General features: G+C 31.8%; 2 protein-coding genes and 1 long non-coding RNA gene across 3 annotated transcripts in view; 2 read left to right on the forward strand and 1 right to left on the reverse strand.

Moving 5' to 3' along the window:
• The first annotated feature begins 9,407 nt into the window (after positions 1-9,407).
• LOC144566721 (uncharacterized) lies at positions 9,408-13,662 on the forward strand. Its single transcript, XR_013515271.1, has 3 exons — positions 9,408-9,927; positions 11,603-11,711; positions 13,393-13,662. It is a non-coding gene; the product is annotated as an uncharacterized LOC144566721 (long non-coding RNA).
• A 2,810-nt stretch (positions 13,663-16,472) lies between these two features.
• LOC144566717 (putative 12-oxophytodienoate reductase 11) overlaps positions 16,473-19,086 on the reverse strand; it is a 73,700-nt gene continuing 71,086 nt past the window's right edge. The window contains exon 6 of the mRNA XM_078316743.1: positions 16,473-16,485. The gene's annotated coding sequence lies outside the window, so the exon portion shown is untranslated. The remainder of the gene's footprint in view (positions 16,486-19,086) is intronic.
• Positions 17,485-18,601, forward strand: LOC144565983 (NAC domain-containing protein 41-like). Its single transcript, XM_078315841.1, has 3 exons — positions 17,485-17,693; positions 17,802-18,097; positions 18,320-18,601. Exons 1-3 carry the CDS (start codon positions 17,495-17,497, stop codon positions 18,443-18,445), a joined length of 621 nt encoding a protein of 206 aa, XP_078171967.1. The 5' UTR covers positions 17,485-17,494; the 3' UTR covers positions 18,446-18,601.

A 19,086-nucleotide genomic window follows, 5' to 3' on the forward strand; every position in this document is an offset into this window, starting at 1 on the left:
AAGAAGATGCATAGTTATTCAGAATCAATCTGGTTTTTTCATTTGCATTCGTACTGTACTTCTCCTAACTCTCGTTCATTTCTTTCTCTCCTAACTCTCGTTCATTTCTTTAAAATAGTTAAATAATCATTTTTTCAACATGTAATATGAGCCGGTTCGCGAGCTCACGAGCTGAATTGAGCCAAGTGCTTACATGAGCCGAGCCGAGCCGAGCTTTTTTCTTTTTAAAAGTGAACCGAGTTAGAGCCGAATCATTTTGCTTCTCTCATTGAGCCGAACCTTAATCATTAGCAGCCCTAATCTGCACCGTGCAGACTGCACCGTTGGATCTATTTCCCATGTTTTTTCAAATATATTCCTTCTCTCACTACTACAAAAATGGTCATTGTACACTGCACATTGTACACGGATTTGATAATTTTATCTAAAAACCGTGGAGAAATTCTAATTTTTTGGAAGCCCGAAATATCTGTGGGATCTCTACACGGATGTTTATTAAAGAATCAGTGTAGAAAGCCTTGAGAGAGCTACACGGACGTTTATTAGGAACTGTACACGGATTATTATTTAAATAACAGTGTAGAAAGCCTTGAGAGAGCTACACGGATATTTATTAAAGAACCGTGTAGAAAGGTAAGAATTGTACACTGATGTTTGTTTAAATAGTAGTGTAGAAAGCTTGAGAGAGCAACACGGACGTTTAATAAAGAGCCGTGTAGAAAGGTGAAAATTGTACACGATTTTTTGTTTAAATAACAGTATAGAAAGCCTTGAGAGAGCTACACGGATTTTTTACTTAAAAATCCGTGTAGAAAGGTTATTCTAGGGTTTTGGTTATATAAAAGACCTCCTTCCAGCAGCGCCGTTTTGATCAATTAATACTCTCTCTCTCTCTCTCCTTCCAGCAGTGGCATTCTGATTTCTGTGCACAAGGAGCTAGGATCTGAGATCTTTGAAGTTAATTTGTATTTCTCCTCTCTATCTTGCTAAGCTTAGTCATGTATATATATATTTCTCTTTTCTGTTACTAGCTTATTATTGCTTATTTAGGTCAATTATTAATTAATGCATGCATGCTTGATTTGTTAAGATAATGTAAATAATTAGTGAGAAGTAAAGAAAACGCCTAAGGTCTTCATCATCAGATCTGAGAAAAACCGTTGAAGATCAATACTAACGCTTCCGCCTAAAGATGTCTGCACTTCAGAACTGTAAGATTTAAATTACTTTGCTATTTTATTTTGAATTTACGGATTCTGGATTGCTTGTGTTTTTTTAATTGCAAAACACGTCATGAATTATTAAGACTATCATTTGGTATCAGAGCCATCGTAAATTCATATAAGATGCAATAATTTTTTTTTTACGAAATTGATTTTCAATGGTTTGTATAAAAGCTACACAGATTCAACTAATTTTATATATAAATATTTTCTTATAATTTTGGATGAAAATTTTAAAGGAGAATTTTTATTCCCTATTATGTATGCACATATATGTTGATGAATGTCATTTGGAGATGCAATATGTTGGAGATCTTTAACCAAGAGACATCATGTCATAGATCACATGCATACTCTTTTTTGACATGTTGGATCTAATACACCTTAGTTTGTATGAAATTTCGGTCCAAACTAGATCATAACCAAGTGTTTTGGCAATTTGAGCCCAACTTACCGAATTTTGGACCAAAGCTTGATCATGTGGTTACTAAGTGGTAATGATATAACTTTTATACAAACATTGTATTGGATCCTGAGGAGTATATGTTATGTTTTATCACATGAGATTGCATGTACAAAAGGCTTTGTATATATATATGTTGCATGAATTGTAATCTTCTACCTTTTCTTGTTACTAACTAATACCAAATTATAATTGTAGTATGGACCAAAGCAAAAGTGTTACACCAAGGAGCAGATTGACGATGTCAGATGTATGTGGGCAAGGTGGTTTCAATTTAAATTTTGTAATGCTCAATATGGATTTGTATAATTTTGTATAATTTAGTGTACATAAATTATTTATACTGTTGTATAGTTTTGGAATTCTGAGTTTAAAAGGCCTCTGTTTAATGTTTCTCTGTTTTGGAATTCTAATTTTAAATGGCTAGCAAAATTGGAGGCTAACCACCAAAAAAAAGGGAAAAAAATGACAATTCTACACGGACATTTAACTAAAATCCGTGTAGAAAGGTATTTAAACATAAAAAATAAAAATAAAAGAGCTACACGGACATTTAGCTAAATATCCGTGTAGAAAGAGTAATTGTACACGGACATTTAGCTAAATGTCCGTGTAGAAAGGTATTTAAACATAAAAAAAATAAGAGAGCTACACGGACATTTAGCTAAATAATCCGTGTAGCTCGGTTATTTTGAGAGCGACGCTGGCAAGCGTTTGTACACAGTTGTTTATGTAATAATCCGTGTAGCTCTCGATAATCCCACACGGATAAATATCCGTGTGTAAATATTCAGGAATTTCTACACCCTCGCATTCCAGACGGCAGAAAATCCGTGTAGCTCTCATGTTTATGTCCGTGTACAATCACTTATTCTGTAGTAGTGTCTCTTTAACTGATCGAATCAGTATTCAAACCTAGCTTTACCGCTTTGACCGAGAAGAGACCAAGCAAAGCAGCCATATATACCTTGCTCTGACGACAGAAAACCTCAAGTCATTTTCGTTCTGGTTTCCCATTCCATGTTAGAAAGTGACCCAAAGTTTCTCTCAATCTCTCTTTTTAATAATTTAATTTGAGGTTGGCTATGCCCTGTTTTTTCTCGCTAGAAAGAGGCAAACCAAATAAAGTTGCTATAAAGGGAAGGAGGAAAGATGAATGAATGGTACAGCAATTTGATAAAGAGAATATATTCTTCTTGTTTCAGTTAACTGAAAAATTGGTCAATTGACTACTTATTCCTAAAATAAAAAATTAAAAAAAAATGAGAATATTTAAAAGGAGAAGAAATAAAAGCAAACAAAATGGCTTTTGTAGAATTGGCAAGAAAACCAGAACAAGAAGACAGTTGGAATTGGAGATTAGAAAGGAGAGAGTGTGAGTGAGGAAGAGGCGCTTGAAAGCAGAAGAGACATGGGAAATAAAACAGAGACGTTCTGTAAGTAAATGTAAGTGAAGATGTATCTGTTGGCGCAAATCTTAACACTACGAACGGCAGAGATGGACTCTATAACTAATTTCTCTCAATTAGTATAAGGATAAAATAGGAATTAATATAAAGTTAATGTTAAATGTGATAGATTGGACAAATATGTGAGTTTTGACATTTTGAAAAGATAAATATGTAATTATCAGTTTTGGAGAGGGAAACACGTAATATATATTAATGTTTTTGAAGGGGATATATGAAATTCCCAAAATAAAAAAATTACACGGAAAAATGAATTTGATTTTTAATTTTTAATGTTACATTAGTAGCTTAGATGTTTTTGAAATTCAAGTGACATATTTGCATGATGAAACATGTTATTCACTTTAATCTGACGGCTGTTTAATTCTCCTTTTTTATTTCATTTTCATTTCCATTTTCTTCAACACCTATCCGTTGACACTTGACAGTGTAAGCAAGCCTTCATAAAGGTGTTAGATAAAAAAAAAAATGTCCAAGCAATTATTTTTCTTGATTGGGGTTAATGGATAATGTAAAAATAAACGCTAATATGAATTAAAGCAAATGTGTTTACTTCATTAATTATAAACGGCAATAGAAGAAAAAGATTAGACAAGATATATTTGCATTTTGATTGTGTATCGATTTTCAAACAATTTAAGTATCAACTGATAATTCATCAAATATTATTAAATATGATCATGTGCAAGTTTGAAGTTATTTTATGAATGTTAAAGCTTGTACTGAATTTCATTATTTTCCATGTATATATATCAAATGGCCTGCATCGGCTTCCGCCATTTATGGTTGTTTTCTAATTTGGTAATTAACCGGTGAGAGCTTAAAGTCTGGAATGTAATTCTATTCGATAGGGTTACGAGACATATGGTGGTGAGCACCTCAAGATTTTGAGATCCGGGGTAAGAAAAAAGTTTGAGATCTTAATATACATAATTTTTTTATTAATATATTAATAGATCATACAAAATAGGAGAAGACATAAAACCAATATTTGCTTAAAATAAAACACATTCATGCTTTTTGTTTCTTCATGCATCTCACTTTCAACTTGATTTTCCAAAGACTCATTTTGTGGTTTAATTTTCTTTCAAAGTTTTTTAATATAACATTTTTGAGGTTTTAGTTTTTCTTCTGCTCTCTTTTTTTGTTAATTTTTTTGCTACCTGACGCATGTTTTCTAGAAAACATTGTTTTAAATAAAAAAATAAAACAAAATAATAGAAGGATAAAATCTAGGTAATGAGGCAGAGTCGTTGTTGCTGCGTCGCTACTGCTGCGTCGATGTCGCTACATAGCTTGGAAGAGTTAGGTTTTTTTTTCTTAAGAGAAAATGTCTGCAAACGGTAGATGCAACTCATTAATAGAAACTAAGTTTAGTACATAGATTGAGAAAAGAAAGAAAATATATATATATATATATATATAGGACTTGGCTACGATGCTATGGGTAGCTAAGAGGCCTCCTATGCTACGGCTCAATATTCGACTTTTCAAAATTCTAACGGTCGATCCGAACCGTTCATCTTGTTCTCCATATTAATATGTGCTTGGAGACCAAATTTTACATTTTGTGGAAATTTTTTACTATTTTTTTAGATTTATTGAAAATCGCTGTTTTTCAGACAAATCTGGACCATAAAAAACAGCGATATTCAATAAATCTAAAAAAATAGTAAAAAATTTCTAAAAAATGTAAAATTTGGTCTCGAAACACATATTAATATGGATAACAAGATGAACGGTTCGGATCGACCGTTAGGATTTTGAAAAGTCGAATATTGAGCCGTAGCACGGGAGGCCTCTTAGCTACCCATAGCATATTAGCCAAATCCTATATATATATATATATATATATATATATATAGGAATATGCTAGCATGCTATGCATAGATAGAGCCCCTTCATGTAACGTCTTAGATTTCGACTTTTCAAAATCCTAACGGTCGATCCGAACTGTTCATCTTGTTCTCCATATTAATATGTGTTTGGGGACCAAATTTTACATTTTTTGGAATTTTTTTACTATTTCTTTAGATTTATTGAAAATCGCTGTTTTCAGCAAATCTGGACCATAAAAACAGCGATTTTCAATAAATCTAAAGAAATAGTAAAAAAAATTCTAAAAAATGTAAAATTTGATCCCCAAACACATATTAATATGGAGAACAAGATGGATGGTTTGGATCGACCGTTAGGATTTTGAAAAGTCGAAATCCAAAGCGTTGCATGAAGAAGCTCTATGCTATGTATAGCATGCTAGCATATTCCTATATATATATATATATTTACATGGCCTGCTGTAGCCTATCAAATTTTATATTTGAAGTTGGTACTAAAGGTTAACTAACAAACAATGAAACAAACTCCAAATTCTTGGCCTGTTAGGTTACTTGCATCATAACACTAAACTCCAAATGCTTAGAAGAGTTAGTGCTTTTAGATTTATTTATTTTTTCTCGTTTCGCACTTCGGACAGAGGCGTGAGTTAATTAGGTTTTTTTTTTTTTTTCTCGTTTCACACAGAGAAGGCTGGACATAATTTTTTTTCTTCCTTTGATCATTCTCGTTTATTTTCACGATAATCTGTGATGAATTGTGTGAATCTACAAATATAAACATTTTTTACTTGATTTTCTCTCTCAAATAAGATCCATGAAGAAATACTTTTGAGTTTTTTTCAAGTCGTTGTTTTTATTTTTTTTGTAAAATAAAGTCAATGAGCACTATTTAAATGTTTAACACAACTACTTTTAACGATTGTATACAAAGGTTTAAATGCGTCATACTACATGAACAACATCAGAGATTTAAACGATTGAACATAGTAGTTTAAATGATAACACCAGATATTTAAATGGTTGTATACTAAGGTTTAAAAGTTAAAAAATTTAAAGTGCTCATGAGATTTACTTAAAAAAAAAATCAAAATAACTCAAAAATATTTCTTCATGAATCTCATTTGAAAGAGAAAATCTAGTAGAAAACACTCGTATTTTTAAATTCGTAAAATTCATCACGGATTGTTGAGAAAATGCATGAGAATGATCAAAGAAAAATTAAAAAAAGAGTGGGTAAAAATAATATTTTATTTTTGGCTTGAAAACGAAAATAGTTTGAAATTAAAACTACACAAATTTGAAATTTTATTACTTGCATATAGAGATTTAAATGCTTGTGAATAACATTTTAAAATGTTATAAATAAAACTTTGAAAGCTTAAATATGAGCATTGAAAATGGAAGTTAAACAAAATTGATGACTTGGGAGACCAAAATATTAATTTCTCATATTATATTATTTCCTTCCCCACCCCCTCACCACCATGTTAAAAAGAATGAAAACAACCACAGTCTAATCAAGTCACGCTGATTCTTCGATAAAAAGAAATTTCTTTTTTTGATCCAATACGTATAAATTAACTTGCTATTACATAATTACATTATACATGTACGCTTGTACCACATAACATGTAAACTAAGATTTTTTTTTGTAAAGGAAAAAAAAATTAGCAAATAACCAAATAGGGTTGCCCAGTAGATAATGATTCGATTTTTGTAAGATATTCAGTAAAGTGCTTCTTAATAAATGCTGGGATGGTGCATAACCTAGGGATTTGTTTGCAAAAAAAAAAAAAATTAAAATTGAGTCCACCTGTCCACCATGGGTACCTAGAGTCTTCCATGGCTCCACCATGGATCTGGATCTGAATTCGCCTCACAATGGGTCCGGATCCCTAAAGTAAAGCGCTTCTTTTGTCTCTGTGAAAAAATAAAATAAAAAATAATAATAATCATTTTTTTTTTTTGACTTGATAATAATAATCATCTCATGTTTGATGCATGGCATGTTAATTTTACCAGAACTTTTGTTTGTTTCTGCCATAGGTGCTATTTGTTTTGTCAGGTTTTGTTTGTCAAAAGTGGAATTCGTATTCTCTGCATTAACTTAAAAAGAAATCTTTTAAGTTATAAGCGGAGAATTAGATGAACTCTGTTTATAATTGGACGACTGATATCTATTAACTCAAAAGATGTTCTTTTTGAGTTCATGGAGACGATGCGCACTCAAAAGTGTGTGCTAGCTTCTTCCAATATTTATTTTATATTAAGCTGAGTTATTAATAAAATAAATATTTGTATTGGCAATGCGAATGACATTTCTTGTATATTTATGGAAACCATTAATAAGGAATGTAATCATTTGGATATATATATATATATATATGTTTATCTATATCATGATTACAATATAAATCAAGTAATTTTATCTTGAAAATGATATATTTCATTAAATACAATAAACAATCGTCAATAAAATGAAATTACTATCATAATCATAAAAAAAAATAGTCAGAAAAATTAGAAAATGTTAAATTAACTTATAAAAATTAGTTAATCCTCAATTGAAAAAAGTTCCTAAATCTAACATGTGGATGCAATGGAAAAGAATTGTTTTAACTGCATGTATTGAAACTTGTAAAATTTTACCATCTTTATTGTTATCCTAATAATTTTTATTGGATCAAATGGAGAAAAATTGTTTTTACCATTTTTTTTTTTTGACTAATCTCAGTGAAGTATATCTCACCACTTAACTATTTTTGATTGCACACATTTTTGTATGCAATAATTCAATTTGTTCTAATATTAATAGCAAAGTACAATATTTCATGGATATATATGTGTATATTGACATTCTATCTTTTCATTGAAAATTTTAATAGAATGACAATAAAAATGCCTAATTAATGCGAAAATAACAAATAGAGAAATTTAGGTATACCCATCATAACTAGATTTCCAGTTTGGACAATAGAACTCAAGACATCCTTGCTCTTGCTAATGAACTATATCCCAAGAATTAATATGCATCAGAGAAAATCAATTTCAAAATCCAAAAACATTGTTGACAGGAATTAAAAATAATAGCACAGAAAAGAAAATAAAGCAGAGCACAAAAAGAAAGGAGGAAGAGCAAAAAGATAAAGATAAGAAAAAGCTAGTCTGCCTTCGGTTTAAAAGTGTTTAAGTATTATATATATGCTTTTTCTTTAGGCGAGGCTAAATAAAGTTAGGAAAATAAGCAAGCTTAATTAGTGTAGATAAGATATTAGAGAAAACTATAAACTCCTAACAATATAATCATATACTTGAACAAGTTTAGTTTCTACAATTCTTCCATTCACAGCTAGACTTTTTATTATTTAAATATATATTAATTAAGGTCTAACTGTATATATATTTGTATGATTCTTATTTATAGCTAAATCTCTTCTCTGGTTTGCATAATTCATATTTGTTTTTTTTTTTGTTGGATAAAACTAAAGTGTAAAAAAAAATTACACGGAAAAATGAATTTGATTTAAAATTTTTAATGTTACAATAGTAGCTTACATGCTTTTGAAATTCAAGTGACATATTTGCATAATGAAACATATATTGTTATTCACTTTAATCTGACGGCTGTTGAATTCTCCTTTTTTATTTCATTTTCATTTCCATTTTCTCCAATACCTATCTGTTGACACTTGACAGCGTAAGCAAACCTTCATAAAGGTGTTAGATAAAAAAAAAATAGAAAACAATCAAAGCAATTATTTTTCTTGATTGGGGTTAATGGATAATGTTAGATAAAAAAAAAATATAAAACAATCAAAGCAATTATTTTTCTTGATTGGGGTTAATGGATAAGGTCAAAATAAAAGCTAATATTGTTATATTCCGAAATTTTAAAACATGATTAAATTACTAAATCGAATATTACACTTAAATAAAATTTTTAATTAAACTAACGACCTTTCAAATTTTTATTTGATTGATTAAAAATTTAATTAAAATTTCGAAATATAAATGAATTATGAAATTATGTATATTAAAATTTAGAGATTTGAAAATAAATAAAATATAGCACCATGAATAAAATTATAAAATTTCTGATGAACATTCAAAATATTTCGTATTAAATTCTAGTATTAAATTCTAAACCTAAGTTCGTAACTGATTTGATTAAACATAATAGATGCAAATTAATTTGACTCAAATCAAAATGCAACCTAATATTTAAAAGATATTAATTGACTGGGACATGGGTCCGTTTGATTAGATAGATTTTTATTTCCCGTTGGGATCTAATTCACACCATATATATCTCATCTATGAATGCTTATTTCTTTTGAAGCATCTCAACCATTCAAAGACAACCAACACGGATCTTAAAGCAGTCCAATTAATAACCTCTCCCCTTCTTTCTCTCCTCCCTCTCTCTCTCTCTCTGCGTTTTTCTTACGCCAACAGAGCCCCCCTCTCCTTGTCCGTGAAAACCAACCCCCTCTCTGCCCCCTCCCCTCTCCCGTCGCCGGCGAAGCCCGCAAACCGGCCACCCCACTCCCTCCTCTCTCCCTGCCGTGAGCTCCACCACCACCCGCCTCTCTCTCTCATTTTCTGCCTCCCCCGCCCTCCGTGCCACCACCTCCTCTCTCGCTGACCCGAGCCACCACCACGAAAACCTTCCTCTCTTCTCTCTCTAACCCGTGGACCTCTCTCCCGGCTGATTTCTCTCTCTTTTTCGCCTTTTTGCCTCTGATTTTGAGGGAACCCGAAAACCCTAGAAATTGGGGGTTGTCATTGTGGCTTGCGGGTGCTAATCGATGTCTCTTGGTGCTAATGTGGTGTTTGGAGATGCTAAATCCGTGGTGGATGATTCAATTTTGGTGGCCACAAGGCACGGCGAAACCCTCAGAACCGGACACTTTCTTTCGACATTCCCTCTTTCGGTAATTTCTAAAATTCCACTTCTAAATTCTTAAATTATACCTTGACGAGTCGATAAATGTTGTAGGATGTGAATTTGCTAATTTTTGAGTGCGGGTTGTTGATTTTCCCGACTCTTGAATTCTTGAATTGGGTAGAATTAATTAAATGTAGGGGGTCTCTATGCAAATCTGAAAAATTCGAGTAAGAACTCGACCTTAGGAAAGGAATTGTGAATTTAGCCATTAATATGCAAATTGTCGGAAATTTTCTTAAGTTGTAAAATTGTTGATGAGTAAGTTGTTGCAACTCATTTACTTGTAAATTTTATAAATCAAGAGACTTGTATGTTAAATTATTATGATTACACACTAACCTCTTTTAGAGGGGCCTGAATGAATAAAATGGCATTTTAATAAATAGGGTTCGGCTGTTAAACCAAAATCGAATTGAGCATATTTCTTCTTTAATATGGACTTGGCCTTTAATGGTGTGAGATGTTAGGCTTGACTATAAATATGCTCAAAATTAAATTGGATTATCTTATATGATAAATATATGTTAAGTCATCACATAAATAATATGAACATAATATGTAATCTAAGAGTATGCATAAATAATTTCTCATGTAATGAAACAAAGAATTGCGTCATAAACCATGACTAAACATTCCCTTTAAATATATATGTAAATAAAGGAACTCTTCTCTCTCCCCCTCGCTCTCTATATATATACGTATATGTATATATATATATATATATATATATATATATATATATATCATTTTCTCTTCACATAAGTATGGAATTACTAAAATACGTATAGTGAGTATATCTAGGTTACTATAGTTATATTTTAAATTGTCTACTTATATAGGATACGTAAAATTTTCACATGAGAGTATGCTATTATGTTAACATATGATTTAATGACACCAGTACCAATATAAAATGTAATCTAACATATGTATATAATATAGTTCTTCACTAAATTAAATAATTTTGAAAGTAAAATTATTATGATTATGAATATCTAATATAGTTGAGCATCGTAATCTAGAATGATAAGTTGGCATATAATTTTATGACGTGAAATAAAGTTAATTAATTAGAATGATACATCTAAAATATAAAATAGCTTAACTATATAAAAACGGATTATAAATTTCGCAATAATCATTTAAGTAATATATCTTATTAAAATACTTGCCTTAGGGATTTTAATTATAAATTAATTTTCGAAACCGAATTTCGACCCATTGAAAATCAACTATAGTCCGTATAAAATAAATCGAGTAAGTAGGAAATTAAAATATATTAGTTAAGTAAAACACGTGAAATTTATCGTAGCTCTCGAATAACTATTTATTTGCGAATAATTCAACATTGAAATTTTACAAGTAATATATCTTCAAATTAAATTATTAAAAATATAAATTAATTTAGGATTAAATTAGATTAATTTAGATCAAGGGGAATGATCAGTATCTGACGAACATATAAAGAAATTAAGATTAATTCTAAGCTCAATGACATGAAATTAACAAATTAATATATGCCTAATCGGATCAGTCAGACTGACTGAACCGGTAATTTTATAAGACTGAAATAATCAAGAATTTGACTTGCACATTAATTGGGATGAGGGTTAGAATAAAATTAGCGTAGATTTTAATTAGTTTAAATTACGTGATCACAGATCGGTCAACTCCGTACGAGTCCGACCCGTGGGCCGATACAACTAACCCGCAGATTGGAGCATACGCGGAGCACACTGTTTATTAGCGACAGAGACTCCAGCCCTACAGGTGTGGGATATCTGAATTATTTTCTTTCGTGGGCGTACTCTTACCAGTCGTTCCATCTGACCTGACATTCGCACTTTATTTTTAAGTAGTTGCATTAAAACTTTAGAGCATGTTTATCCTTTCTGCACTGTAGGTAGAATTGCATAAATCCTGAAAAACTCGAATTTACTGTATTTTAAGAGTAGAGTAATTAAATAATATTATATATATATCTTATTAGAATATTAGGTTATTAGCTGTCTTCTTCTCGTAGAAGACTATATTATTATTTTACGTGCATACGCATGCATTGGTGAGAGCTGAGCAAAGCCGAGTGACTTCGTTCCGTCTTGGTGTCACTTGGCATGGGACGGCCCGACAGCCACTGAGCTGAGGGTCACTTGATCCTTGGATGGCTTTAGGATTTATATTATATGTATAAACTTGATTATGTATTCTTTTCGATTCATTTTACCATTGCGTGCGGGCCGGACTCGAGCCCTGAGGCACGGACGATTCGGGATTTATTCCTTCCCTACATTAGGAGCTACTTTGCCTAGAACGGGATTCCAAGCCGGGTAGTGTTGGGTAGAATCTTGTACGGGGTTCCAGCACCGGTTTGGGTAGAATCCAAAACGGGATTCCAAGCCGGGTAGTGTTGGGTAGAATCTTGTGCGAGGTTCCAGCACCGGTTTGGGTAGAATCCATGTGTGGTGTCCTATTGGTCTGGCCGGACGGTAGAGTTCTCTCCTGCTCATGAGGGAAGAGATTAACTTTTTACGACTTGCATTGTATGATTTCTCCTATTGGATATGTTTGGGTGATGAATCGTTAGGCGAGATGACACACCGGATTTTGATATAACCATCGGCTAGTGTGCAGTTCTTGTGGGCAATGCGCGATGTCATTAGGCAACGTGTATCATTGTTCCCTGATCACAGTCCTTGGATTATATTATTCAGATTCTTTTGGTAAAGGTATAAGCATCGGCTAGTGTGCAGTTCTTGTGGGCAATGCGCGATGTCATTAGGCAACGTGTATCATTGTTCCCTGATCACAGTCCTTGGATTATATTATTCAGATTCTTTTGGTAAAGGTATAAGCATCGGCTAGTGTGCAGTTCTTGTGGGCAATGCGCGATGTCATTAGGCAACGTGTATCATTGTTCCCTGATCACAGTCCTTGGATTATATTATTCATATTCTTTTTGGTAAATGTATAACCATCGGCTAGTGTGCAGTTCTTGTGGAGCAATGCTCGATGTCACTAGGCAACGTGTATCATTGCACTCTGATCACAGTCCTTGGATTATATTATTCGATTCTTTTGATACTATTGGCACGGCACGGGGTGATTTACTTTATCTAAATTTATTATTATTATCATTGTATTTGAGCACACAGTGCAATGAGTACTGGATTCCGATTTGAGTTATATTCGATATTACACCTTGATTTTATTTTGGGTTTATTTCGCATGTTGGCATAATAGAATAATCGCATTATGGCATCATTCAAAAGTATTATAAGTTCTATTAGATATTAATATAGGTTCACACATGTGCATATTTAATTTTATTCATAACTGTACGAAATTTAGATAAATAAAAGTGCTTTGACCGTAGAGGATCCCTGAGGGGATAATTCTGGGTCACATACTGGGTGATTCGTCGCTCACCCACAAGTTGTTTCGTGGGTTTTAGGTACAGCATCTGGCGATCCGCAGCAGGAGTTGTCAGGAGTTGTCCCCGATGGCCACACCGCTTGATTAGCTAGAGTTAGACTTTTGATTAGGTTTACGAGTCCCGTATTTTCTGTGTTATATACATACGGGCTCGATAGATCATGTATCCCCTTCTATAGATGGTGTGATTTGGATCCGAGATGAATCGAATTATATGATATGTATGTGTATGTTTATTTATTTGCTATGTGACTGATGCTTGATACTTATATTACTTTGCTTCCGCTGCTGTGTGATTTATTATTTATGATTAGCCTTGCGTGCTTAATGATTAATTAAGCACGAGGCGAGGTTGATCACACCTTAATCCAGAATTCCTGGTTTGGGGTGTGACAAATATGAATTAAAGCAAATGTGTTTACTTCATTAATTATTCTTTTTAACTTGATACGAATCTCAAAGCACAGATAAATCTGAACCGTCCGTTTCAATTGTGTAGAGTCAGGTATCCGGGGGATCCATATCCTCTCAACACAAATAGAATGGATGCTCTAGATTTAATCTCAGCCGGTGCTTGCTTGGATGGTGCAGGGGCCGTATTATCTGTGCTTTGAGATTCGTGTCAATTTAAAATTTTCAATTTTAGACCGTCCGATTCAATTGTACTCAGTCAGGTAACCTGAGGGGATGCGAATTCGGTATTTGGGAGGATACAGATCCGCCACATTTGTATATGTTAAGTTGCATGCTTTCTTCAATTTAGCTTCTCAATTTCATGTTTAGCTTCACTGTTATTTTTTTGTTTTCAATTTGTTTTTGAAGTTTAAAGGAGATGATCTCCTTCTTAGGAATGAGCACAATCCAGTTTGACTGAACGGTCACAAATCTGTCTTCCTTTCCATTTCATGCCCGATAAGCCGAAAATTGGGTCTCGGGGTGTTCATCGGGCCCGCTTTAAACGGGTTAAACCGAACCGAGAGAGTTGAGATAGTTATTTTTTTTTTTTAAGTGTATAGTTAAACTTTGTTATGTTAGAAGCTTTCTTGTAGACATTTTGTTATGTGCTTTCTGTACTAAAGTTTTTATAAATTGAGACATTTGTATTTCCTTTGATCTTTCTAAAGATTCCATTTGAATTAAAAAATATAATTACTAATAGCAAAAACACTAGAGTGTTCTTAAGCTTACTGGAGCTGATTGGCAGCCCATCCATCTTAAGAGAGTGAGAATTAAACTAACAAACACTTGTTTAATAAGATCATATAATTAAAAATGAAAATTACACAATTAAATATATATTGCAGTATGTACAACAACTTAGTTTTCATTAGAGGCGGTAATGTACACTAGGTCTCTTTGTGAGCTTAACTCTGAAATATACCGAATTGATTTCAAATCACAAATTCAACCGGTTGAAATCAAGCTACTTCATGAATAATGCATTTACATACAAAGTTTTTAAAATTTCAAACTAATTTAGTGTAAAGTCAAGTGGTAAAAAATAGAACGTTTATAAATTAATTTTCTAAACACTTTTTGATCGTTTGATTATGTATTTAATTAATTCGAAAAATTAAATATTTTGAATGCAAACTCATCATTTGAAAATCCATCCTATAAGTTTTGGGATTAAGTTCACTAAATAACTTCATAAGAACATCCTACTTCTACTTAATTATGTTTTATGAAGTTTTAATTTTACATCTGTTTTGATGAAATATATTAAAATTGTTGATTTCCATCTGAGATTACATGATGAGTTGTTGGTTGGATCATGAATTAAGGCCCATTAATGGAGCAACAAATATCCAGACTAAAGCTACACGCTCCATAACAAGCCCAATGGAGGCCTGATTTAAGGGATTCCTAAGCCTTTTCTTTTTCTTAAATGCTATTGAAAGACTCCATAATTTTAATTTTGTCTGCACCCGGAATTTTTAAATGAAACATATGACTTAGTTTTTAAATATTTAATGGAACTATATTTAATATTTAAATAAAAGTACTTTTTTTTTCTTTTTAAGTTTTGCTTAGGGGTGCAAACGGATCGGATAATATCCGACCGCATCCGAAAATTTGATACGGATATCCGATATTTGAATATCCGTGCGGATACGGATACGGATATGGTTTTGATATTTAATTATCCGTATCCGAATAGTAGATATATACTATATATTTTAATATATATTATGAAAATATTAATATATATATCTACGGATATCCAATATTCGTATCCGTATCCAAAAAATAAAAGCGGATACAGATATGATTTTACCACTATCCGATCCATATACGATCCGTTTAGTTTTGCTACAGTCATCTGTTGATCAGTTAACTGGAAAAAGAAATTTCTAAGACAAGATGAATGAACAAATCTGAACACATTCGTTCAAGGAATTGACTTAAATCATGTTTAGACAACTGAATGAAGTCATAAAAATAACTGTTATTCAAAATTTAATTTGTAAAACAATCAAATAAAATTAAAAAGTACAAAATAAATACATAGATTTGTTATTGAAATATAGATAAAATCAATTTTATGCAATTAATTAGGTATTATTTGTTGATGCATAAAGGACCATTAATTTTGAACCGTTGAAATTTCTAGTCACCTAATGTATGGTGAAAATTTCACAAAATATCATCATACTTTTTAATTAAATTGACAAATGGACAATATAAATCATGCCTATAATATTGGATTTCAAATTAGAATTTATTTTTTTAAAGATTGTCAAATGTCAAAAAAAAAAAGAAGGATCCCTCCTCATCAATTAATATTTTTTATTTCCTAAAGGTAAGTGATAATTCAAGTTAATTATAAAAAAAAATGCTTAGTTTTACGCATGATAATATATATATATATTTTTTTTGCAAGGATTACAGCTTTGTCATGAATTTAAGCTATTACCTGAAATCTGTATATATATATATATATAGAGAGAGAGAGAGAGATGGGCTATGGTGCATTACAAGTATATTAATTAAAACCTCACCAAAGACCTATTATCCGAATTTACCAGAAAGTAAAATAAATGTAACAAGAACTCAATGTCAATGAATATTGATGTACCACATATATGTTCCAGATATTGCAATATATATACTTGTAACTTGTAAGTATAATACAATAGATTTAGTCGTTATATAACGTTACTTACCAAGTAAAAAAAAAAAAAAAAAATCTGGTTATACAGCATTAAAATTGTAGACAATTAATGAATAAAGTTTGTCATTTTGTAGTGTATCTTGCTACGTACAGTTATCCCTCATTAAATACAACTTTAACATCTCCATTTTCTTCAACTTTATAATTGTTGTGACAAAATTAATGTCCAAATTTTAGTGATGTATAATCATATTATAATTAATTTCAATATTAAGCACAGTCTTATAATATTTTATGAGAAAAGTATAGTATAGAAGCATATTTTGAAACAAAAAAAAAATTAGGATGAGACATAATTAAGTTTATAATGTTTTCTGAAAAATATATATATGGAAATACAAGCATATATTTTTAAAATTAATCCTTTTTCTGCTCATTCTGCTCAGTAACTTAGTCCTAATTTTCTTTAGTTATGTGAGCACTTGTGAATCTACAATAAAAGCTAAAGTTAATTAATGATACTTAATAAATTGATTGTACACTTAATGTGTCAGTTAGTGACATACTTGAATCTAGCAATAAATTCATTCATATAAATTTAAAAAAAATATGGAAAATTAACGACAGTGTTTGTCATTTTGCAGTATATCTCTCCACAATAAAGATAGATATAGTTGGTAGTACGAATTCATTCATATTGCAATAAATTCATTCATATAACATTGTTGATTGTGGAAAATTAAAACACTAGAGTTTGTCATTTTGCAATATATTTCTCGACAATAACGATATATAGATTTAGTGATATATATGCTATTGTTTATGAAGATTATGGAAAATTAACGATAGAATTTACCATTTTGTAATGTATTTCTCCACAATAAAACCTGGCCACTTTCCTTCTCCTATAAATAGGCTTTGAGAGGACACATTAGTATCACCATTCCAAATCATATATACTTTCTGGCAATTAACAAATTAAAACATCCCTTTAATCCAAAAAAAAATGGTGGCCATTCCTTACCTAATAATCGCAGGAAGACGTTTCCCTCTTCCTATCGGGTTCCGATTTGTCCCCTCTGATGAAGAGATAGTCCTTCTGTACCTTTCTAAGAAGGTACAGTCTTTGCCGATGTTACCTCTCCCGGAGTCATTAGTGATGCCTGAGATACAAATTGCGCAATTCGACCCTTGGAACTTGCCAGGTTTGTATACTTCATATACATCTTTACAAAAAACATGCAATGTTGTTTTTTCTTTTCAAGCATAACAACTCATCTCCATATCTCTTGAATGTATTTATCTTTTGGTAGGGGATGATGATGAAGACATGAAGTTCTTCTACACCCGGGAAGAACCTGAAATTATGCAGCGGGGAATGAGGGTGAAGAGAGTGTCTATCGCTGGTGTGTGGAGAGAGCGAGAGGAAGAACCAATTCTATCCCCAGACGCACGTGATGTAATTGCGATGAAGAGAACCTATACTTTTGAGCGCACCAGGGGCCAACGTACTGCAAACCGACCACGAGCAACTTGGACCATGTATGAATACCGCCTCGTCCGAACTGACACACTTAACCAACACCTTTCCAGAATTGCTGATGCCAATGTACATATATCCATTCTTTTACTTCTTTTTATATTTCTATATATTAAATAGAAGAACCTGTGTTTAGTTTGTGTGTGTGCACACACACACATACCCTTTCATATGTTTTTTTTTTTTCTCTCATTCAAAGGTAATTAAACACCCCCCCCCCCCCCCCCCAAAAAAAAAAAAAAAAAAAAACACTTACATGCACATCCATCATTTCTTATATATGTAAAATAGGGTGTTGCATTGCAATTTACACGCTATTATGCATGTAAAATTGTGAGGAGGATGATGTCAGGAGGAGGTGGTGGTGTTGTTGAGGCTGCTGAACCGAGCAATGCAGAATCATCTGCGAGTTGTTGACGGATGTTGGTTATCTCGAGATGCCTCTGATTGTCAATCTTATTTTCTCTTGGTTATTTTTTTATTTTGTTTTATTTTTCTAATTTCTTTCCTTTCTTTTTCTTATGTGTTCAATTAAACTCCATGGCTTTTATATTTCTATCTCTAGGTTCTGTTTTTGCTTGCTGTGAAGTTAATTCTCTGAAACCAGCATCATCTGTTTCTTTTACGAGCTAGTTTCGCAAACAAAAATTTCGGGAAATCACCGGATTTAATGCAAAATGGAAATACAAAGTACCGAATCCCGTATTCCAGAAACCAAATAGTTCCGTACAATTAAATAAAAAAAAAATCGAAATTTATAATTTTTAGTATGATCTAAATGAGTTATTTGTTATAATTAAGCCACTCAACATGATTACTAATTTCCCAATTTTCTTACATTTGCATGAGTGACTCCTTAATATGCAAACAAATGCTTATTCTGTGAGGCTTCTTAATTAAGTAGAGACTTAGTTTATGATGTCATTAATTGGCTATTTTGCAATTCATATTTTTTTTGTTTTATGTTTTGACTATTTTGCAATTCACACAGTCATGAGCTCATCCTATTAATGCATATAGCATGATTGGGTGTGTTCAACAACAGTCATAATGGTTTA

Source organism: Carex rostrata, chromosome 15 (assembly GCF_964058835.1).
Source record: "Carex rostrata chromosome 15, lpCarRost1.2, whole genome shotgun sequence".
NCBI lineage: Eukaryota > Viridiplantae > Streptophyta > Magnoliopsida > Poales > Cyperaceae > Carex > Carex rostrata.

Excerpts from the sequence above, each read along its gene's own strand:
- LOC144565983 (XM_078315841.1), top strand. The coding sequence starts at position 17,495 with ATGGTGGCCATTCCTTACCTAATAATCGCAGGAAGACGTTTCCCTCTT. Across the intron at positions 17,694-17,801 it reads CGACCCTTGGAACTTGCCAG|GGGATGATGATGAAGACATG; the intron begins GTTTGTATACTT and ends ATCTTTTGGTAG. Across the intron at positions 18,098-18,319 it reads CCAGAATTGCTGATGCCAAT|GGTGTTGCATTGCAATTTAC; the intron begins GTACATATATCC and ends TATGTAAAATAG.